General features: G+C 39.8%; 1 protein-coding gene across 1 annotated transcript in view; it reads left to right on the top strand.

The window, feature by feature from the left end:
- The first annotated feature begins 3,327 nt into the window (after positions 1–3,327).
- PPP2CA (protein phosphatase 2 catalytic subunit alpha) overlaps positions 3,328–27,262 on the top strand; it is a 31,745-nt gene continuing 7,810 nt past the window's right edge. Inside the window, exons 1-2 of the mRNA XM_036749610.1 lie at positions 3,328–3,779; positions 26,827–27,036. Of these exons, the coding sequence (XP_036605505.1) occupies positions 3,678–3,779; positions 26,827–27,036 (312 nt within the window). The 5' untranslated portion in view covers positions 3,328–3,677. The remainder of the gene's footprint in view (positions 3,780–26,826; positions 27,037–27,262) is intronic.

Below are 27,262 nucleotides of genomic sequence, written 5' to 3'. Positions count from 1 at the left end.
TATTTCAGATACTTCCTAACTGTAAGACCTTGGGCAAGGCACTTAAACTCTTTAAGCCTCAATTCCACTTGTAAAATGGAGACAGTAGTAAATGAAGTATTACTTCACTTACTGCTTTACCATCTTACAGAGTTGTGAGTCTCAACTGAGAAAATGAATACTAAAAAAAAGGCACTTTGTAAACCTTACACCCCATATAAATGCCAGGTAACATCATCGTTGTTATTATTAATATCACAGAGTAACGCATGAATTGCCTTTATTGTTTATATTTAGAAACTGGGTACCTTTAAACCAGGCTGATATTTTCCCCATGATCCTTCTGGCTCTTTATATTGAGCAATACACCAAATAGGCCACTTTCTTCTCTATGATAATCCTCAGTACTTCAATTAACCCATAACCTCATTAGTGTGGTCACTCCCTCTGCCAGCATAAATCACAATACCTCTATGCCTTCTGATCCATGGGCAATCCTCGTCCACGTACACTACGTGAACCACAGCAATAGTAAAAGCAAAATTGGGAAGGATGGTGCCTTATTTTGACTTAGAATCATAAAACTGTCAGACTGGGAGTTTGGTGATTATTTACTCCAATTCCCTCATTTTCCAGATGACTAAATTAAGGACACCTCAGAGAGGTGAAATGAATTATTTGAGGTCTGGCAGTGAATTAATGACATGACCAGGACTACAATATGAGTCTCTTGACTCTCTTTCATTCCAGAACTTTCTACCTTCAAGTGGGATTAGAATTGGTGCAAAATAGGACATTTCCGTGGCTGGCAAATAGACTGTTGGTCTTTTGGAATAGGCGAGGGAATCTTGTTTCAGGTATAAGCATACCACAACACAGATTTAAGTGTTCAGGGGAAGCCACAGCTCTTGTTTCAGACCAAGGGAGCCTGAGCTGGTTAGCCTTGTTAGGCAGGTTGTGAAAGACAATTCTCCATTTAGACCAGGGTGGGACATGGCCTGCTGGGCGAACAGCCAACAGGTGAAGAAGGCCTCTATCAGAGCCAATGAGTAGCTGCTGTTTCTGTGGGTTCCAGTTTCCCACCAGAGACTGTTTTTCCTCTGACCTGGTCTAGGATCTTGGGGATCATGTTAACCAAATTTATGCAGTGAGACCCCATTATAGCTCTGATTTGCTGCCTAGATCTGATGATTCCTCGTAGGAGAAAGGGTACTATAGTTTATACAAGGAGACCACATTTTTAATCTTAGCTTAGTCATTTAACTAGCTTTGGGCTACTGTGCAAGCCCTCAAGTCCCTGTCTGGGACTCAATTTCCTCATCTGTAAAATGGGGATAATAAACATTGCCCTGCTTCCTTTACAGGATTATTAGGAAAATTAAATGAGATAAGGTCTATGAAAGTCCTTTGTAAACTATAGACTCTATATAAATATAGGGATTAAAGTCAAGCAGCGTCAAAAAAGTAGTGTACTGAATTAAGAATCAGAAGAGGTAGGTTTAAACCTGGCCTCTGGTACTCATCACCAATGTAACCTTGGGAGAATTGTCCAACCTATCTTTGTCTCAGTTTCCTCATATATAAAATAAAGCCACTGTAGATCAACAATCCATTAATAAGTGTTATGTACAGACACTGTTGAACACAGTACAAAGACAAAAACAAAATGGTCCTTACCTTTGAGGAGCTCATATAATGGTGGGTTCTATGTGAACATATATGATATATGCATATAAGATATAAGCAGAATAGATACAGGGCAACCTTAGAGAGGAAGGCAGTAGCAGCTTGAGGGATGGGGGGAAGTGTGGAGGTGTGGGAAAAGATTTTCTGTAGAAGGTGGTACTTGAGCTATTGTGAAGGAAGTAAGGAACTCCAAGAACTATAGGTGAGGAAGGAGAGCATTCCAGGCATGGGAACAGCGGCTGCAAAGGCTCTAAGATGGAGATGGAGCGTTGGGGAGGAGCTGACACTTAAATTTGTGACCGTGGGAAAGCCTCTTATCTAGGTCTCAGTTTCTTCACCCGTAAAATGAGATGATTGGCCTCGATGGCCTCTGAAATTCCTTCCTGCTCAAAATCTACCATTAGAACTGGTTTTCATTTTTAAAAAATGTATTCCTGGCACCTAACACATTGTCTTGTATACAGCAGGCACCTAATAAATGTTTGTTGAATTAAGGCGACCTATTCCAACTCCTCCTTTTATAAACGAAGAGATTGAGGGCCAGGGTGGAGAAGTTGTTTGACCAAGGACTGGGGCTTCCGACGCAGGTCTTCTGATCCCTCGGATAGTACTCTTTCTACTCTGATAGTGACTGTATCATTATCGCCATAACTAGAGGTGTATTTCCAGGAACCATGTTATTTCAGGATTGTGCTGACTTTTCCATTCGCAGCAAGGTGGAAGTCCAGGTTTATTCCTTTTCTCCAAGACAACAATGTTCCCTGTATCCTCTGCGGCTTACGCAAACATAGGCCCCTACACGTAGGTGATCATAAATGTGTTTGAAGATGAATGGGCCAGAGGTCGGGAGCAATGACTCAAGCTAATTACGCAGAGCGCTTAGGTCAGGAGGCTTGGGCTCTAAAGTGGCTCTGTCCCTGTTCCTGGTGGCGTGGGCCTATTTCCTCCTCTGTACAACGAGGAAGTCGGGACTAAATTGTCTCTTCCAACTGGGTCAGGTTAACGTCCCCAAATGCACCGTGCACCTCGAGGGCCGGCCCTAGGGAAGAGAGCTCCGATGCGCCAGAGGCTGCTAGGGAAGAACCCCTCGCCAAAGACAGCCCCGTCCTTCCCCGGTCCTGGGGAGGCGACGGTGAGACTGCAAGGCAAGGGCAGCATGCATGCGGATGCCGGTCCCACATTCCCAAGAGGTGCAACCGGTCTTTCCCGCCCACGGGTGACCTAATTACAGGTTTCCTCTTCTCGGTGGGAAGGCTCCCAACGCAAACGGCCTCCCCCTCCTCCAGGGTCCCAGGATGTCATCGGGGGAAGGCTGTTCTAGGGACCCAGGGAGGATGGGGTCGAACCCATCTGTACAACGTGCCTTTCCCCGACCAGGTCTGAGCCCCGCCGTTACAAAACCGGCAGGAGGGCGCCCAACGAAGGGGAGCACGCCCCGCGATGCTCGGTTGCCAGGCCCCCTCCAGGGAAGGCGCCACCGGCAGCGCCTGCGCCCTCGCCCCACCTAGGTGTACTGGGGTATACCTTCCTTGGGGCCGTGACCACGGCGCCTGCGCAGTCCCGGGACTCCCTCCCTTCCGAGACCCCGCCCTGAAGCTAAGGTGCCTCTTCCTCCTAGCTCGGCCTCCACGCGCCCACACCCTACCGCCCTCTCCCTACGCCACACTCCGCACTGAAACTGCGGCTGCGCCACCCCTTCTTCAAATTCCTGCCAGCTCCTCTCTCCTCCGCCTCCCCACGTCGGGGAGTTGACGTCAGTACGCCGGGCGGCCGCCATTACAGAGAAGCCGAGCTCCGGAGCTAGAGGGAAAGGAGGAGTCGCTGCCGCCGGCGCCCAGGCACCGGGGAGAGTCAGCGGGCAAAAGCCGGTACCGAGGAGCGAGCCCGGCCGCCACCCACAGGCCCCGCGAGAGGCGGTGGCAGTTGTGTGAGTGCGTGCTTGCGGCCGGAGCGGCGGGCAGAGGGTGCCGGTGGGGCCCAGAGGCGGCGGCGGCGGCGGCAGCGGCAGCATCATGGACGAGAAGGTCTTCACCAAGGAGCTGGACCAGTGGATCGAGCAGCTCAATGAGTGCAAGCAGCTCTCGGAGTCCCAGGTCAAGAGTCTCTGTGAGAAGGTGAGGCCGCTCGGCAGGCCGGGGCCTGAGTCAGCGGTGCCCGCCCCCTCTCCCGGGAGGATGAGCCGGGCCCCCCCCCCCCGGGTTCTGCGCGGGGATCGAAGGCTGGGGGAGGGTCCGCCGCCTCCTCTTCCTCCCCCCGCCCGGGGCGGCACCCTCGGCAGAGCCCCGGGGATGCTCTGATGGCGGGGCGGGGTGCGGAAGGAGGGAGGTAGGGAGGCTTCCCCGAGGACCCCGTCGCGCCTTCTCCTGGCCGGGGCCGAGAGGGGGGCGCGGGTGGCCTGCGGCGGAGGCCGCGGCTGGCAACATGGCGGAATCCGCCGGATCGACCCGGCGCCTCGTTCTCCGTCCCTAGGAGAGGGTGGCCTGGCCTGGGGAGAGCCCTTGCTTTGAGCCCGGGCCTCGGTCCTCGCTTCCCGGGGCGGCTCGGCGCCCCCTGGCTCCGGCGCTGGGATTGGCCGTCGCCGCCGCCTCTGCCTAAAATGGCGCCGCTCGGCTGGGTCTCGGGAAGCTGAGAGAGCAGCCGGGTCCCGGCCCGCGGGAGGGGGGGGGTCGGGCAGCCTGGAGCTGAGGCGGGGGCGGGGGAGGGCCGGGGGAGGCGCTGGGGGGTTTGTGTGGGCGGAAGGATGATTTCAGGGGGATTGATGTTGCGTGAGGGGGAAGGGTTCAAAGGAACGCCGGGGCTAAGCGTCTAAAGGTGAAATAAAATTCCAGTTAGGGTCTCCTGGACTGTGTGAAGTAAGGGTCGTTGGACTTTTAAATATTTGATAGAAAATTCGGCTCTTGTTACAATGTGTAACTTAAGTGCCTTCTGTGAACAACTTTTAACCACGGATTTTTCTGGGCTTTTAAGAAATCTCACCGCTGGATTTCAGATTTCAAAGTAATTAGATGGATCTTTGTTATAGTTACAAGAAGGATCGTGGGGAAATCATAAAATTTTCGTGATAATTTCTTGGCAAACCGTCTTTAAATGTCTCTAAAGGGAGTGATCGGTGTCAGTAAAATTCCGCAGTCTGTAACTTCCTTCAGCTTCTTTTGTTGACGTCCTTGCCCCTGATTTTTACAAGAGCACCGTAATTTGGAGGTGTGCTGGTTGTTCTGAAAAGTTTGTTGAATTTATTTCTTCCACGTCATACTTAAGATGTAAAACCTTGAGCCGTTGTGGGTCAGGATGGTTCAATATATTAATATTTTTTCATCAATCCCCCCCCCCACTTATGCAAATAGGGATTCACTTTGACTCTCGATATTTTTGACTAGTTAGCTGAGAAAAAGAGACTAAATGACTTGTAATTCTCATTGAAATTATTTTGGTAATTCTGCTTAATATTTTTTAAGATGGCTCTACAACTTGCACTTTTTACAATATTGTTGAATGGTGCTATTAATAAAGTGTACTTTGAGGAGCATAATCTTTTGTACGTATAGTCTGAGCTTTGGTTAGATTTCTTTTTTCACACGCTTCATGAAATAAAATCCTCTTTGCACGGAATGAAAGATACATTCTAAAGTTGTTCAATAGAGAGGGAAATAAAGGATTACTTGTCAACCGACTAAATGGAAAGCTTTGGATTAATGTCAGATATGAAATTTACATTTAAACAAAAGCTTGTTGAAAATCTGTTGCACAATTCTCTGTTTTCTTAAAGATGTGGAAAGGTTCTTTGTGCCCCTGAGATTGGCAGCTTAAGACACTGTGCTGTGAGCCGTCACCCAAGGTGACAGTTTTGAAAGTTTTCCGTGCAACCTGAGTAGAGTCCCCTTCAATAGATGTGGTAGCAAACTGCTAATTTATGGAATTGAATTTGAATTTGTATTGGAATTCCAATTTGTCTTGGAAATGTGTACTGGTTCTTTACTCCCTAATTCAATAGCACTAGGATAACTTCTAATTGAAAGTAGGCTTTACAATATAGCTTCTGTACTTGCCAAGGTGGTCTGTCCATTCACCTTAGTGCAGGACAAAAACCCCAATCTTTTGATTTAAAAATAAGTTGTTAGAAATACTGCTCAGGTATAGTTCCAACAGGTTACAGTGTAGGAGTTGTAAATTTGTAGGTTCCTTTGGCTGGTAGGCAAAAAAAAAAAAATCATTTAAATGTCAGAATAAAAATTATTCTGAGTTCTGAACCCTATTGTTTATTCTCCAAGATGTACCTTGTGCCTGGAATGCACACCCTCTTCTCCCCAATCCACTTCAAATGTAAGTAATATATCCCTCCTTTTCTAATAGTGCTCCAACTTGGATCTCTCATTTTGTATTTGTTAAATTCTTTTGTTATTTCTGTTAGTGTGTGAACGTGTAAATACATACACGAATGTGTGTATATATGAATGTCAGTTTTGACATATAGTATATTCCTATATTTGCCGCTTCCCCTCCAGTTTTTTGAGAGCATAGATTGTTTTATCACTATATTCTCAAAACCTAATACTTTGCCTTGTACTGTATATAGTATTTCGTGCTGAATTCTCATGTTCGTTTTCGTTTTCTTTTTGTTTTTTTGGAAGGGGGGGTGAGGCAATCAGGGTTAAGTGACTGGCCCAAGGTCGCACAGCTAGTAAATGTCAAGTGTCTGAGGTCAAATTTGAACTCAGGTCCTCCTGACTTCAGGGTGGGTGCCCTATTCCCTGCACCACCTAGCTGCCCCCATTTGCTTTTTATAAGAACATTTTATATGAGCCTATAGTCCTTTGCAAAAACAAAGGATTTATTTTTTAAATCTTTTATATTTTAATAACTTTGTATATAAGTCATGTGAATAAATGCTTAGCACCTATTGTTAAACACTTAAATATTCCACAGAACTATGCTAAGAGCTGGGGAAGGAGTTGGATAAAGGTAAGGTTCTTGGCCATCAAGAAAATTCCCATTTAATTTTGAAGTTGCTGAATAAAATATTTTTCCTGGATTGGATCTCTTTCTGTAGTGGAGGAGCTAATGATGACTAATTTGGAAGCTTTGGGCTAATGAATGTTTTGATAATCCCTTTTAAACAGTTTTTTTGCAGTCAGGTCATAAAAGGCTGTTCCATGTAAGGTAAATATTATCTTTTGTCATTTTGCTGAACACTTTACCAATTTTACTATGCTGTTTTTATTTTGTATTTTTCCTAAAATCTCAGTAAACTTCTATAAATTTTTAAATTCACATTTGAATCATTTTGGACAGAGTAGTTTTGATAGGTCTGAAGAGACAGGCTCATCAATATCAAACTACTCTTCCCCTGAGCACTTGTAGCTGGTAAAAAATTAGGTTTTTCTAAATTTCTCCCTTAAGCTCCAGTCTTGCATCTCCATATGCCTGCTGGACATCTCCACCTAGGTATCCTATAGATAGCAACTTTGGATCATCCTTGACTCCTTACTTCCCATAGCCAATCAATTACCGAATTGTGTTGATTTTGTTTCCATATATAATCATCCATCCCTTCCTCTGCTGTAATTGAGGCCATCATCATCTTACCTGAATTAGTGGCTCCACTCTTTCTCCTCTCTTACCAATTCTTTGCACAGCTGCTAAAATGATATTCCTAAAGCACAGATCTGACCATATCACTTATGCTTAAAAAGTTCTAGCGGCTACCTTTTGCTTCCAGAATAAAATTAAATCTTCTGATTGGCATTTAAAATGCTTTATAATCTAATTCCAGGCTGCCTTTTCAGATTTTTTACATATTAGTCTTCACACTCTGCAGTCTCAGAGACTTTGTACAGGCTGTTCCACCATTCCTGCAATGCTACTCCCGTCTCATCTCTGATTTTTAATCACTGTTTTACTTTAAGCTCCTTCTTTAAGCCTTTCCTTAACACCTCTCCCTCATTTTGTATTTATTTTGTATATATTTGTAAACTGAGGAGAAGGGCCTGTTTTTGGTGTTTTATGTTAGCAGCCTTGGTGCCTAGCACTGTAGCTGGAAAGTAGGTGCTTAATAAATGGTGTGTTTGATTATTAGTTTTAACAATCTTAGATCCCTTTTGCAAAAACCTTTCAGGATGTTTTTGTTTAAAAAAATTATTTACACTTTTAGAAGGAAAAATAGACTGTAAAAATTTGGAGTGATCGTCAACATATGCTGAGTTGCATTAAAGAGAACCTGATGCAAGAGTTGGTTTCACAATGCTTATTATATATTAAAATATTTAATAGTCAAATGACAGTAGTAATCTGTAAGAGGTCTCTGGTACGAAATACTGAGACTATCAAAGTAGCATGCCATGAACAATCATTAAAAATAGTTACTTGGGCAGGAAGGAAAGAATAAATCCTCTAATACTTACAACATTGAATTTTATCTCTTCAAAGCTACTATTGTGTGCCTTTCTGAGGTTTACAAAGCACTCTTCTTGACTCTGTGAGGTGTAGTTAATTCAAATATTTTTAACAGTTGAGGAACGAAATTTTTTTGGCTCAAGAACACAAAGGTATTCATTGCCTTTGCTGTAATTGGGGGGGGGGGCACAGTTTATTTAACAATATTTTGTCTTTCCCCAATTACAAGTAAAAACAATTTTAAATGTTCATTTTAAAATATTTTGAGCTCCAAATTCCCTCCCACCTCCCTGATAACCATTTTGATATACATTATACATGTGCAATCGTAACGAAACATTCTCGTATTAGTCATATTGTGAAAGAAACCAGACCAAAAAAAACCTTGCCGTACATGAGAAAAATAAAGTGAAAAACAGTATGCTTTAATCCACATTCAGACTCCATCATTCTTTGGAGGTGGATAGCATTTTTCATCACAGGTCCTTCAGAATTGTTTTAAGTCATTGTATTGTTGAGAAAAACTAAGAGAATACCTATGTCATTTATGATTGATCATTGTACAATATTGTCTTACTCTATGCAGTGGTCTCTTGGTTCTGCTCACTTCACTTTGCATCAATTCATGTAAGTCTCATCAGGTTTTTCTGAAATCGTCCTGCTCATCATTTTTTATAGCACAATAGTATTCCGTTACAATCGTGCCACAACTTATTCAGCCATTCCCGAATTGATGGGCATCCCCTCAATTTCCAATTCTTTGCCACCACAGAAAGAGTCGCTATGAACATTTTTGTACGTATTGTTTGTTTTCCTTTTTTTTTTTTTAATCTCTTTGGGATACAGACCTAGTAGTGGTATTGCTGGATCAAAGGGTATGCACAATTTTATAGCTCTTTGGGCATAGTTCTAGATTGCTTTCCAGAATGGTTGGACCAGTTTACAACTTTTCCAACAGTGCATCAGTGTCCCTATTTTTCCCATATTCTCTCCAACATTTCATTTCCCTTTTCTGTCATGTTAGCCGGCCTAGCACCTCAGAATTGTTTTAATGTGCATTTCTCTAATCAATAATGATTTGGAACGTTTTTTCATAGGGCTTTAGATAGCTTTTGATGTCTTCATCTGAAAACTACCTGTTCATATCCTTTGGGCATTTATCAAATGGGGAATGACTTGTATTCTTATAAATTTGACTCAGTTTTTTATGTATTTGAGAAATGAGGCCCTTTCTCAGAGATACTTGCTGTAAAAAAAAAAAAAAACAAAAACCCCACCTGTGCCAGAATTTCAACTCAGACTTCTCCTAATTCTAAGTTAATTGCTCTTTGCCACATAGCTTCTAACTTCTCACTGATAAAGTTTTTATATTTTCAGCCTATCAACTATTTTTATACTTGTCGTAGATAATATAATGATTATTTTTTTTTTAATTCAACAATTGGGAAAATGTTTTTACTTTGACTCCTAAAATTTAGTTCAGCTTAGAAACAATTTTAAACCATTATGCTTTCAGGACTATTAAAGTTTTTGCATAATCAGAGTTTTTTTTTTTTTTAAAGTATTCTTGAGGCAGCTAGGTGGCACAGTGACTAGAATATTGTCCTGGAGTCTGAGTTTTAATCTAACCTCAGACACTAGCTATGTGATCCTGGGCTATGTGATCCTTAACCACGATCTCCTCCAAAAGCAAAAAAATAAAAATAGCGTTCTTTTATTGTTTAAAAAACTTTTTTTAAAGCATATGCACTATATATAGAATGTTTGGTTAGAGTGGTTCATTTTTAACCTTATGCAGATTTGAGATAAGCATATTGCTTCCCATTGTTCATGAAAAACTAGTTTTCTGTCTTGTATAAAGTACATGAAAATTCTGAAGATCATTGAGATGTTACATTTCTGTACCAACTCATTTTGTATATCATGTTCCCTAGCATTTTCAATCTTTAGAAAGAATGATCAGGAACACATAATGTGTATACTGGGCTCTTAGAACTGAGTTCTAGTAATTAACAGACCTATTCTAATTTCTACCTTTTTCGTTCTTTGAATTTTTGAAATAGGCCTTTGGAAGTACAAAATTCATGTTCTCCTGTTCTAAGAATGGAAATAGCAATATTCTCCATAAGGTTACATTCAGAAAAATTGGTATGACCATAAAAAGTATTGAACTCTTTTTTTTTTCTGTATATTCTGTCCTTTACCCCCAAATCCTTGTCTCCTGTGAAATAAAGCCACAGCAGGATTGTGTCTTGGTGACAATGATGACAAATGAAATTTGGGGGATTAAGTATGTTGAATCTAGGAAATATACATACCTCATTACGATACAAAGGAACTGGACAATCAGCCAGTCAGTCACCAGACATTATCAGTGGCCTGTGTGCCCCGTATTGGGAAAGCAAAGATAAACCTAAATGAGTCCCTGCTATGGTGGCACTGGGGCTGGGGCCTGGGGGCAGGGAGCTTTTAGGGAAAATGAGGCATAAACAGGAAAGAAACACAAAATATATACAAGGTAAAGGTAATTTTTTTTTTTGTGGGAGAGGCTTCTGAGAGAAGGTGGTGCTTGACCTGAGGTTTAAATGGGCTAGGACATCTTAAAATTCAAGCCATTGAAATCTGGATGAGAAGGATGCAATCAATACTTGGTCCCTATTCTTAGAGAACTTAGTCTGATTTAGCTATTAGAAGAGAGAGACAAAATTAGTAGGAGATAAAATATTAGTGCTTTAGGGGAGATAGGAATAAATTGCAATGGAACTGCCAAGGTGGGAGACCAAAGGCTTGCTTTAGGAAATAGCTTTTGAACTGTTCTTCGAAGATTCGGATTAAAGGACAGGTAGAAATGTGAATGGAGTGACTGGTATGATTTTTTTCCTCCTTATGGAGAGTACTATGAAGGTGGGAAAGTGTAAAGCCTTACTAATTTCTTTGGAAAAGGATGTGTTATTGCTGTTTTTAGGTCAGGTGGTTTATATATTGTCACCTAATACAGACCTAAATTGAGATATATAATGAGCAGTCCTATAGAATGAAGGTTCTACTTTATTTTGGTACAAATTAATGAGGAATCCCTCTGAGAGACTACTAAGGAATTTGCTTGTCATTCAGTTTATTTAAATAATTTCTCAGATTTATTCTGTGTGAACTGCCTGATGGCTATTGAATGGTAAGGTAACAACCTGTTTATATTTGAACCAAGAATCTACAGGTGGTATTGTGCTCTAGGTACTACCTGGAGTTCAAAATATTGTAATATCATGAAATTGTAGTTAACCTTTTTTCAAATGAGGTTACTGTCACTACTGATTTTAATATCTGGAAACTCCACAAATGTTGCACCACCTGTCAGAATATTTCTACAGGTTCCACCTGTTTGTACTATGAATCAAATGTCCCTTGACATAGGCATGGAACAGAGTGATGTAGCTGGCTTAGATTCTTTTTGCCCTTGAAAGAGAGGAGAAAAGAAAGACTGAGGTTTTTGTTGTTCAATCATTTTCAGTTGTGTGTGATTTTTTTTGTGACTCCATTTGGAGTTTTGGCAAAGATGCTGGAGTAGTTTGCCATTTCCTTTTCCAGCTCATTTTACAGATGAGGAACTGAGGCAAATAAAGTTAAGTGACTTGCTCAGGGTCAAACAGCTAGTAAGTGTCTTGAGGCCAAATATGAACCTAGGAAGATGAGTCTTCTTAACTCGAGGCCCAGCACTCTATCCACTGCTCCACTTTGGCTGAGATTAGTGAGATGAAAAGGAAAAGAGTTTGTAATTCAGGCATAGTCACTGTTTTCCCTTCAGTTCTTGTCATATGGATCCAGACCTTTACATTATATTAATAATTAACATTTCCACTTTACGGTCTTTGTGATTATTGGGAGGATCTTGATATTTCAGATACTTGCATTTGTAGCTTGAGGGATGAAAAACCTTCTGGTGTCAAAATCCTGTTTCCTCCTCAGTCCCTTAGAGAAGTATGTCTGGCAAAGGGAGTTTTTTCCTTTAGCAGAGATTGGAGGATTGCTGATAGTGATCTTTGTATGGTTTTGAGGCAGTCAAACTAGAAGGACTAGAAGAATGGGGGTGCTGGGGAGGAGAGTGGTATACAGATGGTACCTTTTAGGGCAATCAAAGTATTAGAAGATATGTCAAGGAGAGCTTTATACTAGTTCAATATTGCTTTTTTCTCTATTTTTTTTTTCAATTGAGCATCTCCATTTTGAAAATCCTTAGTCTGTTCTTAGGACTATGTTGGACCAAAATCATGATGGAGGTTGGGCCTTAAGCAGCCTCTCTTATTTGTGTCTTCTGCAACAGAGGTGGCAGATTAGCCAGTGTGGGAAGATTTCTGTAACACCCAGAAAATTAGTTTGAGAATAAGATTGACCCAAAAAAGTTGCTCTTGAGTTTTAACTCTTTATTCACTAGAAAGCAGCACTCAGCAAACTGACCACTGTAAATTTTGTTTTCTTCCTGTGTTGAGTCTCTTGAATTACTTAAAGTATATATTTGACGTAAACATTTTCCCATCAGGTAGTTAAGAAGGAAAAAAGAACCAGTACTAAAAAGCTTCAATGAGAGCTCAGTGAATTTGCTATTTGTTTCAGTGCTGTGACTTTGGAATAAGATGGCAGGCACATCATTGGGCAGAAATAAAGTAAATCCTGGACTAAGGCATTTCTACTTAAATCAAAAAGATTGTTCTGTATACCATAATTTATTTGTGGAGGGTGGGAAGATCTTGACTGATGGCTTCTTTAGTCATTAATCTCTTATTTTTTGAGAACAGCATCCCACAAATTTACCAGCTGTTTTACTATGCAATTTTGACTAAAAACAGTAAGTTTTTTTTTGTTTTTGCACACCTATAGAGTTTAATCTCAATTGTACCCATTACTGTGGTTATAAGTGGTTTTAAGTTTGAATCTCCAAAACTATGGCTTTTTTAAAAAGCACCTTTTAGGGTACTTGAAAAAGAGTCTCCCTTAATATGAATCCCTTGTCATCAAGCAATATTGTTCTTAACTGTTAGTTTTAGAAAGGTGATTGTGTTTTAGGGATGGGAATAGGTACATTAAAGAATCAACAAAGTGGCCCTGCTCTATGTAGCGATCCCTTGATAGAAAAGGCTCTACAGCAGCTATATTAGAAGCACAAGAGTCCATGAACTTGTCTTTTAAAAAATATTTTGGTGACCCTATTTAAATATAATTGGTTTCCTTTGTGATCCCATGTATCTTATTTTGTGCATTTAAAACATTTTGAGAAAACTGCAACAGGAGTCCATGCCACAAAAATGTTAAGAACCCTGTAAGAGAGAGATGTGTCTGTGGTGGTGCTGAAAGTGACTTCGTGATGATATCATTTAACCTAATTTCTGTTGTCTTACTTTGCCCACCAGTAAACTCTGTGTAATTTTTGTATCTCCCTTTGAAAATTAATGAGGTGCTTAAGATAGAACAGAATTTCAGGAGTAGAAAGATGTTAGAAATTACCTAGTTCAACCTCCTATTTTATAGATGAGGAAACAGGCCTAGAGAGAAAAGTGACTTCCCTCTGGTTCTGGGGGAAAGAGGCTTGAAACTTAGTTCTCCTGAATCTCATTTTAGTGCCGGTACATCAGGTACTACTGTCAGATGCTCTATGCAAGTACAAACCATTAGAATCCGTCCTTTTAAAAAGCTCTTTGGGTTTTGTGGTAATTTAACACATTTTAGCACATTTAAAACTCAGGGGAAATCACTTACGGCAGGAATTTTGCTTGAAAATTGTTTATACTTAAAATGTATATCAAAATGGATTGTTTATCATTTAATTATCAAATATTTACATCTTCTCCACCTCCTATTAATTTTTTTAATTTTGTATTACCAAAATTGTTCCAAGTTAGCTATATTGTACAAGTTCTCAATCTTTTGTGCCTGTAGACCTCTTCTCAGAATAATATTTTTAATGCATAAAATAAAACATATAGGATTACAAAAGAAACCGAAAGTGACTGAAAGTTAAATAAAGATGTAATTGGTTTACCATCCAAGTTTTCCTGAAATAGATAGTCTGTGGACCTCAGGTTTTAAGTACTCTCCTCTGTAATAGAACTAAATACAAGGTAAGAAAGGTTTGTAATTTGTCTTTAACACTCCTTTTATCTTTTGGTTAAAAGTGACATTTGATTAATTGTTGAAATACTACCTTACCAGTAATGATTACAAAGCTAGATGAGACTTTTACTCCAGTTTTTTAAAAGGGTAATAATGAATTTAAGATTCTGATATGATTAGAGAAAATTTGAAGAAATCTGTACTTCCAATTGAAATGAGAACTAATTAAGAAAAAGGCAGGTCTTTACTGTAAAGAGAGCCATTTGAATTCTGGTTCTCAAGTTTCTTTCTCTGTCCTACGTATCCTATTCTATATCTATATTCATAGAATCTTAGAATAGACCTCAGGGGACATCTACCCCAACCCATACTTGAAGAAGGACTCCCTCTGTAACATTTCAGTGGAGGGAATGACCTTCTCTTCCTGTTTAAATCTGGCCTCAGACACTTACTAGCTGTGTGACCTTAGGCAAGTTGATTAACCCTGTTTTGCTTCAGTTCCTTCTCTGTAAAATGAGCTGGAGAAAGAAATGGCAAACTACCACCAGTGTCTTTGCCAAGAAAACCCCAAATGGGGTCATGAAGAGTTGGACATGACCGAAATGACTGAACAAATTGTTTTCCTTACATCCAGCTGAAGTTGGTATTTACCTTTCTACAGCTTGCACCATTTACTCCTGGTTTTGTGGCAGAATCGGTCTAATCTTTTTTGTTTTTTTTTAGTTTGTTTGTTTTCTGAAAAAGTAACCATTCAAAAGATAGCTGTTTTAACCTCCACCCTCCCTTTCCTTTTCTCCAGTCTCAAGATCCCTAATTCTTACTCTTCTAAGACTTGGGCCTCATCATCCTGATGGTCCTCTTATCAATAGCCTTTATCTGAAACAGGCTCAGAGATGATACAGTACTGCAGGTGTGGTTTGACTAGAGTGGTGTTAACTGGAGACCATTTCCTCCCATGTTTTGAATGCTATGCTACCCTCTTCATGCAGCCCACAGTCAGAGTAGTTTTTTGATATCTACGTTGCAATGTTTTACGTTTGGCTTTTTAGTCTACTCCAAGCCTCCAGATCTATTTAACATGAATTGTTGCCTGTGTGACTCTACCATTTTGTATTTAGGGTTTTTAAATCCAGTTACAGAATTCTACGTATTTTTTGCTATTTAATGCTTTTTATTTAATGTTTTAGCTTTGATCCATTTTTCTGATTTGTTGACTAGCCTGTTGATCCTGACTGTCATCCAGTGTGTAGTATCCCTCCCAACTTTGTATCACCTGCAAATTTGACAAGAATGCAGTCTGTATACCTTTCTGTAAGTTAGTGATAAATGTACCAAATTGACTCTGAATATTCCTCCAGTTGACATCACAGCCAGTAATGATTGATTTTCTTTGGGTCCTGTCATTTAATCAATTCCAAAGATTAAGATGTTAAAATATTTTTGCAATGAGAAGTGAAGTGTTGAATCAGTAGAAACATCCATGTCTCATAGGGTTCTATCCTGGGTCTTTTTTTCTCGTCTATGCTACTTTACTTGGTGATCTCATCAGCTCCCATGGATTTAATTATTTTATCTATACTAATGATTCTCAAATACACCTATCCTTCCTTAAACTCTCTACTGACCTCCCACCTTGCATCTCCCAACTGCATTTCAGACATTTTGAACTAGATGTCCAGTAACCGTCTTGAACTCAACATATCCAGAGCAACTCATTATTTTGCCCCATAAGCCCTCCCCCCTTCCTTACTTTGCTATTATTGTGAAGGGAACCATCTTCCCAGATGCTAAGGTTCACAACCTAGGAGTCATCCTCAACTCATCACTGTCTCTCATCCCTTATAGCCAATCTGCCAATGTCTCTCAGTTTCATTTTTGCAACATCTTTGGAGTTTGCCCTCTTCTCTCCTCTCACACTGCCACTACTCCCTCATCACCTCACACCTGGATATTTCAGTTATCTGCTGGTGGGTCTGCCTGCCTCAAGTCTCTCCTCACCACAGTCTCCACATTCATGTCACCACGTCTCCACAATCTCCATATAGTGCAGTTCCTGCTATGTTACCTCCCTACTCCGTAAACTCCAGTGACTCCTTGTCATTTCCAGGATCAAGTACAAAATCCTCTGTTTTGCATTCAAAACCGTTCTTAACTTAGCCCCCTCCCCCATGACCTCCTTATTCTGCAAACAAGATACTCTATTTCTCCATCACTGGCCTCCAGGTGTGTTCTCTGGTTATCCCCTCCTGACTCACCCCTACCTACTGACTTACTGGTTTCCTTTAAGTACCAACTAAAATCCCATCTTTTTTAGCGGGCTTTTCTTAATTCTAGTCTCTTTTTTAAATTATTTGCTCTTTATCTTATATATAACTTGTGGTACCTATTTGTTTGCCAGTTGTCTTCCCTGTTATAGCAAGCTCCTTGAAGACAGGGACTGTCTTTTGCCTCTTTTTTTTTGGATCCCTAGCACTTAGCACACTGGCACAGCTGGCACATAGTAGAAGCTTAGTAAATGTTTATTGACTATTATTGGAAAAGAGAATGAACATTGTTATAAAAATTAGACCTTAAAGTATCTGGAAAAAATGGAAAAGTATGTAAATGTTAAGTGATCCTGCTACTGGGAGGACTGATTTATTAATGTGACTGTTAATGTGTTGTAGGGAAGGAACAAGTTGAATTTTTTCAGTCTTACATACACAGGATTTAGCTACTCTTCCCTTACTTGAAAGCATACCAAACTTATTACTTTATACCTATAATGATTTTGAAGAGTAGTAAATTTCATGTTAGTGTTGTGGTATAAAAATAGTTTGGTTATGTCTCTGCAGTTAAGCACAGATTAACTCATGAACTTTAACACATTTTCCTCAGCATAGTCACCCCCAGTGCTGTCTGCAATGGTTGACTTACCATGCATGGGCCTTTATGGAAAGGCTGCATTATTTTCTCAGGTGGAAAAGAGCACCTTTAAACTATACTGAATAGATGATAGTTAATTGCTGGTTTCAGTCTAGTTCCTTAAAGTGTTTATTTAAAAGTTCTGAAGATATTTACATTAGAAAAGCAAATTATTCAAGAATTCTATTTCTGTTTTGCTTTTTAATTCCTGGCAGCTATCATCCATTTAAAGCTTGAAGCCTTTTTTCTCCTCCTATTGTGACCTATTTTGACACTAAGACTAACATGTTTTAAAAACTTTTGACTGCATATATACATAAAACATTTAAAATAACCCAGTTTATGATGAACTTGGTTCAAGCGAAGGCAGTTTGGGTTTTGAAAATGTTAAAGCTATTGGGCTTGTACATATAAATAGGGCACAAGTAGGTTAAAAATCTGATGTTTCCCTTTCCCTTAAGCCTCTCCCCCTTACATTTTAAATAGCAAATCCTCAGATGATAATTTAGATAATTCTTTGGTAGGTGGATTTTTTTTTAATTGGTGGCGTATACCTTCAAGGAAAGATGAATTTTAAAATGGGAAATTACCAAAAGCAAGTAATAGTTTGTCATACCTATTGTGCCAAAGGATACAACCATGTGCTAAAATATTTTGAGACTGAAAAAAATCCTTCCTGGTGGATATTCTGCACAGTTTGCAGGAACTGTTTTCACATTGTGTGCTAATGTACTAAAAGTGTGTATCCTGTGGAATCAATTTAATTGGCTGGACATTTTTCTGCCTTGCTGTAGAATTGAATGAACTTATTTGGTTTGTGATGCTAATTCTTATCAAAAGAAAATAGCCTCTTATTTGATCCATTCAGAGAAAAACATTTCTCTTAATTAAATTACGTAGGGCAGCTAGATGGTTCAGTGGATAAGGTGCTGGGCCTGGAGTCAGGAAGACTCATTCTCCTGAATTCAAATCTGTCATCAGACACCTAACTAGCTGTGTGACCCTGGGCAAGTCACAACCCTGTTTGCCTCAGTTTCCTCATCTGTAAAATGAGCTGGAGAAGGAAATGACAAACCACTCCAGTATCTGTGCCAAGAAAATCCCAAATGGGGTCATGAAGAGTTGGACATGACTGAACAATGAGAAATTAAATTGCATAATCTCAGAATTAAAAGGAACTTCACAGATCATCAGGTTCAATCCATGGCTGACCTTCATGTACAGCAAAGTGGTCATACAACAGTCACTTCCATCTCTATTGAGGGGAAATCACTGCTTCCCAAGGCAGTTCATTTCCCTTTTGGATAACTCTTAATTGTTATGAAGTAAAAGTGTTTTCCCTGCATCAAATTCAAATCTGCCTTTCTTCAAATTGTACCAAGTTCTCCTACTCTTGTCGTCTGGGGCCAAGTACATGAAGTCTCTTTCTTTACCTGTGTGGCCATGGGCAAACCCTTTCACCGTTCTGGACCTCACTTTCTTCTTCAGTAAGATAAGGGAGTTAAACCAGATGGCCTCTAATAGCCACTTTAAGTTCCAAATCTTAGGATCCTATATGATAGTCCTCAGAATACTTAAAGGTATAATGCCCCTGCCCACCCCAAGTCTTGCCTTCTCTGGACTAAACATCTCCAGTTCCTTCAAAAAGACACTAGGTTTTCATCTGCTGTGGTCTTGAGGCACCCTGCTTTGTCTAGCTTGTTCCTTCCTAACATGCATCCAAAACAGAACACAGTCCTCCACATGTGTTCTGACCAGGGCCAGGTGACATTGATTTCCCTCCTCCCTGCAGTGGACTTTTGTTGGATACTAACTCTTTCATCTACCACATTTGCTGTTTATCCCTGCTTTGTAATTTAAAATTTGATAAACGCATCATCTGTCCCTTCATCCAAGTTCCTGATAAAAAATATTGAACAAAACAAGGCCAAGGAAGAGGCTCCTCCAAATCGACATTGATCCATTAATACTTACTCTTTTGGTCCAGTCATACAATTAGTTCCTTATAAATCTAACAGTGCTGTCATGTAGCTCACTTCTCCCCATCTTATCCACAAAATTATCATGAGAGATCTTGTCAAAATGTTGAAATGTAAATCAAGTTATATGTAGCATTTCCCTGACCTCCTAGTGACCCTATTTAAAAAAAGAGGAAATTAAAACTGCCATCATTTTTTAAGGAAACCATGTTTTTTGTAATCACTGCTTCCTTTTTAAAATGTTTGCAGACTGTCCTTTTAGTGATAATACTTTTAAAAATGTATTTTTTCAAGAATTTGGAAGTTCTGAAGTTACTGTCACTGCTTTAGTTTGAAAATTCCTTCCTCACTTATCTTTTTAAAAATTTGACTCTTCTTCAGCCCTGTGCCGTGTCTCCCATTTTTCAAGACCTTTTAAAAACTGCTTCTGCTTAGCAGTTACATACATCAGATTTTTCAGTATCCTGAGTTCTTCTAATCAGTACCTATCTTGAGCTTCAATTCTGTGTTAAATTGTTCTGTTCTGTCTTTTCCATTGTAAAGATCAGGGTCACAGGTAGAAGAAAACAGAAGCAAAATTAAAGTTAAATAATTCTTCTTTTTCTTTAGTATTCCTCTTCAGTTCCTTCTGAACTTTAGCACTGAAGATATTCTTATAGGATTGATCTTTATTTTGTAGATCAGGTGTTTTTAACCTTTTTTTGTATCCGTGGACTCTTTTGGCAGTCTGACAAAACCTTTTTTCAGAATGAAGTTTTTAAATTGAAGAGAATGCTAAATTTTAGTTAAAGATTAGTGAAAATAAAGATGAAATATTTTTCCCCAACCAGGTTCACCAGAGCCCCTAAATCTGTCCATGGAACCCAGGTTAAGAACCCCTTTACTAAATGATTACCCTTTTCTTATTGAAATTGTCTTGAGAATTTCTTTCTTGCGATGTGCCCCAATGGGCTGACTTCCATGGAATTTTAGGCCACAGGATCCTTCCTGTTGTTTCCCTACACTCTCCGAAATCTGTTCTTCCAAAATCTAGGGTGTGTGTCAAGCTATGTGTAGTTGTATTACATGTTGTAAGAAGGTTCTCTCTTCCTTTTAGGGTTCCCATTTGTTCCAAAGGCAAATATTTGTCCATTCTCACATCATATAATGAAGTAGTAAATAGCCCTTTAAGGTTAAAGCCTCAATTAAAAAACTTAGTATAATAAAGGCTGAGGTCAATTCCTGCTCTTTGGCTAAATCAGCCAAATAACACTTTCCTTTGTTACCTTTTTAAAAAAGTTAAATTATCTCCAAGTTGAGCCAGAGTTGCAGCATCTCTTCTTTTTATTTATTTGTTTGAGAGCTCCAGCAAATTCCTAGATAACGGAACTCCGTCATCAGTAAAATATCACACCTTCATGATAGGATGATATTTGCCAAACCCTCAGGCTGTTTCTTGCTTTTGTCCAGTAGTTCCATGACCATCTCCTATTCTCACCGTCAATTTTCTTATTTGGTTCTGTCATTGTAAAGTATGCTGTCCATCCTGACACACTTGGTTTGGGCCCCTTTGGCTCCTTGCTCTTGGGATCACTCACTTTGTTTACTGCTCTTAAATCTTGTATTTGATGTGTAGACAGAGGTCAAGGCAAACCATTGAACTACTCTTGGCAAGTACATTTTTACCAGCCCTGGTTAAGTTTTATCATTACTGTATTTTAAACCAAAATCTAGAAATCCAAATCATATTCTTAGAGACTAGCAACTAATTTCCCAAATGTGCTTCTCTCTCCTGAAGACCCTGCTGTCTTTAACAACAGTGAAGAAGACACCATCTGTGTTCCTAAGGCAGGGGTGGGGAACCTTTGGCCCTTTGACTGAATCCAAACTTCAAAGAACAAATCCCCTTAATAAAAGGATTTATTTTTAGCCTAAAACCCATTCATTTTTAAGCAGCACTACGTTTCCTCTAATAACTAGCCTTTTTACCCTCTTTTCTAAGGAGATATCCCCTCCATGTACATTTTGCCCATATATAGCAGTTATACATATATATATATATATATATATATATATATATATATATATATATATCAGTTATTTGACCATAGCAAAAAGACAAACATTATGTGCACTATTTCAGGGCACTGAAGAATCCCTGTATCTGCCTATCTGCTATTGAAATCTGAATCCCATGTAATTCTGTTAAGTAGCAATTTTAAACTTTGCTCAGGTAATAGTGGTTAGCATCATGTAGTAGTTTACAAATATTTCATTTTATCCTCAGCTATAGGATGTAGATGCTGTTATCCCATTTTACATATGTGGAAACTCTCTGAGGGAAGATGATGTTACTTAACACGGGTCACACAACTAGTAAGTGTTTTAAGGCTTTGTTTTGACCTTATCCTCATTTCTGACTTCCAAGTCCAAAGCTACAGCCCCTGTATGACCTAGCCCTGATTTGCCCCAATTTGGTAGTACTTAAGGCTCTTGCTTTATTAAAAATGTTAGTTTCTTCTGTGTAATTGTTAAGCATAATTCAGTTCTTGGAAAAGGAGTAATTGTAAATATTAACCAGAACACTGTAATCATAGATACTGAGATTTTAAAAAGAAGACTTTAGTACACTTTCAAAGAGGTGAGAAGCAGCTCCTAATTGGATTCAGCTGGAAACCCCTCTTTTACCACCTATATTCAGTGTCTGTTTGCATTGGCCCTTTGGACAGGAAGCTGTTAATTACCAATCTGTGGCAGTGAAGCAAGCGAACCTCTTCTAAGGAAAAGGCAGAAAGACGGCTATAAATAAATAGCTTCCCCCAGCTGAAGAACAGGTGTGGCAATAAGAGTCTGAGTTCCAGCAAGAACTCACCTCCAAGAAGAGCATCAAGGCAGGACTAAAAGTCGATAATCATCACCTAATTTGTTTTGTAAGTTCCATAGGTACTTGAATGTAAAGCTACGGTAACAATTCTAAATCTAAACTTATACTAGATAAGCATATAAAACATCTTTGGTCTGCTTCATTGGTCTTATAGGGCAGCTGGTTGGCACAGCAGAGAGAGCCTGGAGTCAGGAAGATTCTTCCTGAGTTCAAATGTGGCTTAGCTGTGTGACCTTGGGCAGGTCAATTAACCCTGTGTGCCTCAGTTTCCTCATCTTTAAAATTAACTGGAAATTGCCAGGAAAACCCCGGATGGAATCACAAAGAGTGGACACTACTGAAAGTGACGAATAACAACAATATTGGTCTAGAAGTTTTTAAAGTTTCCTTTCTAGGCAGTTACTACCTGTTTCAATATTATGACTTTTTCCTCTTTTTACCAGTCACCCTCTATACCTGGAATAATGTACTTCTACCTCAGTTCCCCACCTGTTAAGGATTCCTTGTTTTCCTTCAAAACTACTGAGAGTAAAGCCTTTCCTGATCTTTCCCACCAATTCTCCCCTTTACTCTTGTCTTTATATGTAATCATTTCAGTACATATTTTCAAGGACTATATAATTTTTTTCAGTGTTTGTTTTCCCAGCACAGTGCCTGGCACATAGTAGGTGATGAATAAATGTTTGTTGATAGATTTAGTTCTATTTTAGTTGGAGGAAGTAAACTTAAAACATAGGCTTTTAGATGTAGATTTTAGAAATCAATAATTTAGTCAAAGTTCATTTATTTTAGAGATAAGGAAACAGACCAGTAGAACTAAAGTGACTTGTGATAGTCATAAGGCAAAGACAGAATTTGAATCCAAGGCTTCTGACTCCAAAAGCAGTTCTTTCCTCTACCAGTGTGTGTGTGTTGGATTTAACCAACTGTTATGGTTCATTTGGAACATGTTTGTAGCTAAAATTGGGTAACTTTTATTCCAAGTAATAGCTTTCTTTTCAAGTATGTAATGCTGTTGGAGAGAGAAAATTACTTGAGTCCAGAGGTTATATGTTGAAGTTTAGCTTTATCTCTCTTTTTTTTTTTTTTAAGGGGGGAGGTGAGGCAGTTGGGGTTAAGTGACTTGCCCGTGGTCACACAGTTAGTAAGTGTCAAGTGTCTGAGGCCAGATTTGAACTCAGGTACTCCCTGATTCCAGGGCTGGTGCTCTATTCACTGTTCCACCTAGCTGCCTCTAGCTTTATCTCAAGTGTGGAAATAGGCAGCAGTATATTGACAGCAAGATTTCTGTGGCATAAGTTCATCTTTCTTTTCCTGAAACATTGTCCCTTTTAAAGCCCTGTCATTAGCTAAGTTCTTACCAACCTCATTGGGATGGATGGAGCCTGTGATTTATTGTTGCTATTATTGTTAACATAAATGAGCACTGAACGTTCACTGGATGCATCCTCCTGCCAAACAAACTTAGTCACAGTGATTGCCCAGTGACCTTCATCTCTCACCCTGACTCAGGGGGATGAATGGAAATGCATTTCAGAAAGAGTGCTCAAGAGTACAGGAGGAGCTTAGAGCATTTGAGTATGCTTGTGGTATTTTTATTTACAATCTTTAGCTGAAAGTTTAAACTACTGGTTTTCTCTGAGAAACATAAAAAGTATTATTACAGCTAAAGGTAGTAATAAGTGGGAAAGAGTGGGCAGTGCCTGTTTATATTCCTAAGAGGTTCCACTCTTGGCCCCAGCTACTTAACCAAATGAGTCAGAAATGCATTTGTTCCATCAAGAAAAAAATGACCTTCACCATGGAATCCTAATTTTTTTTAATCTGATTTCTCGGGGGCGGAGCCAAGATGGCAGCTGGAAAGCAGGGACTTGCTTAAAGATCTCCCCCAGGACCCTCCAAACACCTATGAAAAATGACTCTGAACAAATTCTAGAGCTGCAGAACCCTGCAGAAGGAAGCAGGGCTCCAGCCCAGGACAGCCTGGATGGTTGCTGGGTAAGATGTTTTGCATGGAGCTGGGAGCAGAGCAGAGCCCAGTGTGGGCTGCGCCCAGACCAACTAGACCGGGAGCCAGGTGGAACAGGCCGTAGCGCCCTGAATCAGTGAACTGTGGCAGTTACCAGGCTTCTCAACCCACAAACACCAAAGACAACAGAGGTTAGTAGGAAAAGCTTCAGGGGACAGAGTGAAAGGAGTTCTCTGTTAGGGCACCACCCTGGGGGCAGCAGAGGTGGTGCATCTACAGAACTACAGCTGCAGTTGCTTCTGGCCCCAGGCCCACCTGGTGGGAGGAATTAAGTGGTGGATCCCAGTGGGAGTGCAGAGCCTGCTCGGATCTGAGTGGAAGTCCGAGTTGGTGGTTGTTGGGGGAGGAGGAGCGCTGGTGTGGCAGAGCTTGCTGTGTAAAAATAGCTCTGAAAACAGCAGTGCAGTCCCTCAAGCTTGGGACAAAGTCCTCTATACTCTACAAGCAGTCATACCCAGACGAAAAACTCAAGGGTCAAGTAGTTGGCTGGGAACATGAACAGGCAGCAAAAATACACTCAGATTCAGACTCAGACTTTGGAATCTTTCTTTGGTGACAAGACCAAAACATACAGCCAGAAGAAGTCAACAAAGTCAAAGAGCCCACATCAGAAGCCTCCAAGAAAAACATAAACTGGTCTCAGGCCATGGAAGAGTTCAAAAAGCATTTGGAAAAGCAAGTTAGAGAAGTAGAGGGAAAATTGGGAAGAGAAATGAGTGATGCGAAAAAACCATGAAAAACAAGTCAACGACTGGCTAAAGGAGACCCAAAAAAATACTGAAGAAAATAACACCTTAAAAAATAGAATAACTCAAATGGCAAAAGAGCTCCAAAAAGCCAATGAGGAGAAGAATGCCTTGAAAGGCAGAATTACCCAAATGGAAAAGGAGGTCCAGAAGACCACTGAAGAAAATATTATATTAAAAATTAGATTGGAGCAAGTGGAAGCTAGTGACTTTATGAGAAATCAAGATATTATAAAACAGAACCAAAGGAATGAAAAAATGGAATGCAATGTGAAATACCTCATTGGAAAAACCACTGACCTGGAAAATAGATCCAGGAGAGATAATTTAAAAATTATTGGACTACCTGAAAGCCATGATCAAAAATAGAGCCTAGATATCGTCATTCAATAAATTATCAAGGAAAACTGCCCTGATATTCTAGAGCCAGAGGGTAAAATAGAAATTGAAAGAATCCACAGATCACCTAAAAAAGATCCCAAAAAGAAAACTCCTAGGAATAGTGTCACCAAATTCCAAAGTTCACAGATCAAGGAGAAAATACTGCAAGCAACCAGAAAGAAACAATTTGAGTATTGTGGAAATATAATCAGGATAATCTAGCAGCTTCTACATTAATGAATCGAAGGGCTTGGAATACGATATTCCAGAGGTCAGTGGAGCTAGGATTAAAACCAAGAATCACCTGCCCAGCAAAACTGAGTATCATGCTCCAAGGCAAAATATGGACTTGCAGTAAAATAGAAGACTTTCAAGCTTTCTCAGTGAAAAGACCAGAGCTGAACAGAAAATCTGACTTTCAAACACAAGAATCAAGAGAAGCATGAAAAGGTAAACAAGAAAGAGAAATCATAAGAGACTTACTAAAGTGGAACTGTTTTGTTTACGGTCCTACATGGAAAGATGATGTGTATAATTCATGAGACCTCAGTATTAGGGTAGCTGAAGAGAACACACACACACACACACACACACACATGGTAGAGGGTGAGTTGAATATGAAGGGATGATATAAAAAAAATCAAATTAAGAAATGAGAGAGGAATATATTGAGAGAGGGAGAAAGGTAGAGATAGAATGGGGTAAATAATCTCGCATAAAAGTGGCAAGAAAAGGCAGTTCTGTTGGGAGGGAAGAGGGGGCAGGTGAGGGGGAATGAGTGAATCTTGCTCTCATCTGATGTTACTTGAGGAAGGAATAACATACACATTCAATTGGGCATCTTACCCCACAGGAAAGAAGGAGGAAGGAGATAAAAAGTGGGGGGGGGGTGGATGATAGAAGGGAGGCCAGATAGGGGGAGGAGGTAATCAAAAGCAAACACTTGAAAAGAGACAGGGTCAAGGGAGAAAATTGAATAAAGGGGGATAGGATAGGAAGGAGCAAAATATAGTTAGCCTTTCATAACATGAGTATTGTGGAAGGATTTTACGTAATGATAGACATGTGGCTGATGTTGAATTGCTTGCCTTCTTAGGGAGGGTGGGTGGGGAGGGGAAAGAATTTGGAACTCAAAGTTTTAAAAACATGTTCAAAAAAAAGTTTTTGCATGCAACTAGGAAATAAGATATGCAGGCAATGGGGCATAGAAATCTATCTTGCCCTACAAGAAAGTAAGGGAAAAGGGGATGGGGTGGGGAGTGGGGTGACAGAAGGGAGGGCTGACTGGGGAACGGGGCAACCAGAATATATGCCATCTTGGAGTGGGGGGGTGGTAGAAATGGGGAGAAAATTTGTAATTCAAACTCTTGTGAAAACCAGTGCTGAAAACTAAAAATATTAAATGAGTGAAAAGGAAAACAGAATCTGAGTTACAAATTTTCTAATTTTTTGTTGATCTGGTGTTAATAAATGCTTAGTTGAATATCGTTAAGAAGTCCAAGCATCTGGCAGGGATATATACCCTGACATTTCTGGCAGTCATTGGGGTAGCAGACAAAGAGAATCCATCTGTTATCCTTTTTTTCCCCCTATTGCATTAGCACTAGAAGAAATTTGTGATTTAATTGGCCCTTTTAATTTGAGAATATTGATTTATATAATCTGTCATCCAGTCTAAGAGATCTTGCAAGTAGCAAGTAAAATTGGCTATTACTGTCTTCTGTTGCTAAACATATTAATATATTTAATTTTGTTCTTCATCCATAGGCTAAAGAAATCCTCACAAAGGAGTCCAATGTACAAGAGGTCCGATGTCCAGTCACTGTCTGTGGAGATGTTCATGGGCAATTTCACGATCTCATGGAACTTTTTAGAATTGGTGGCAAATCACCAGACACAAATTACTTGTTTATGGGCGATTATGTTGACAGAGGATATTATTCAGTTGAAACAGTAACACTGCTTGTAGCTCTTAAGGTAACTTTGAGAATTTTTCTTTGACCATGCGGACTTAGATGAATGCTTTTTAATATTCTAGTGTGCTTTATGTTTTACTGAAAATAGATATTGAAATTTCTCAATTTTTAGAATGCTGTGAAATGAGTGAAGAGATTATAGAAAAAAGAATAAAAGCTATTTCCCAAAGAGAGCTGTGTCTAGGAATTAGTATTGTAAAACTGTGCTTGCTAACACATAATTAGTA

The sequence above is a fragment of the Trichosurus vulpecula genome, chromosome 3 (assembly GCF_011100635.1).
Source record: "Trichosurus vulpecula isolate mTriVul1 chromosome 3, mTriVul1.pri, whole genome shotgun sequence".
NCBI lineage: Eukaryota > Metazoa > Chordata > Mammalia > Diprotodontia > Phalangeridae > Trichosurus > Trichosurus vulpecula.
Note: the sequence above shows the minus strand (reverse complement) of the source record. Positions and strands in the feature narration are given on the sequence as shown.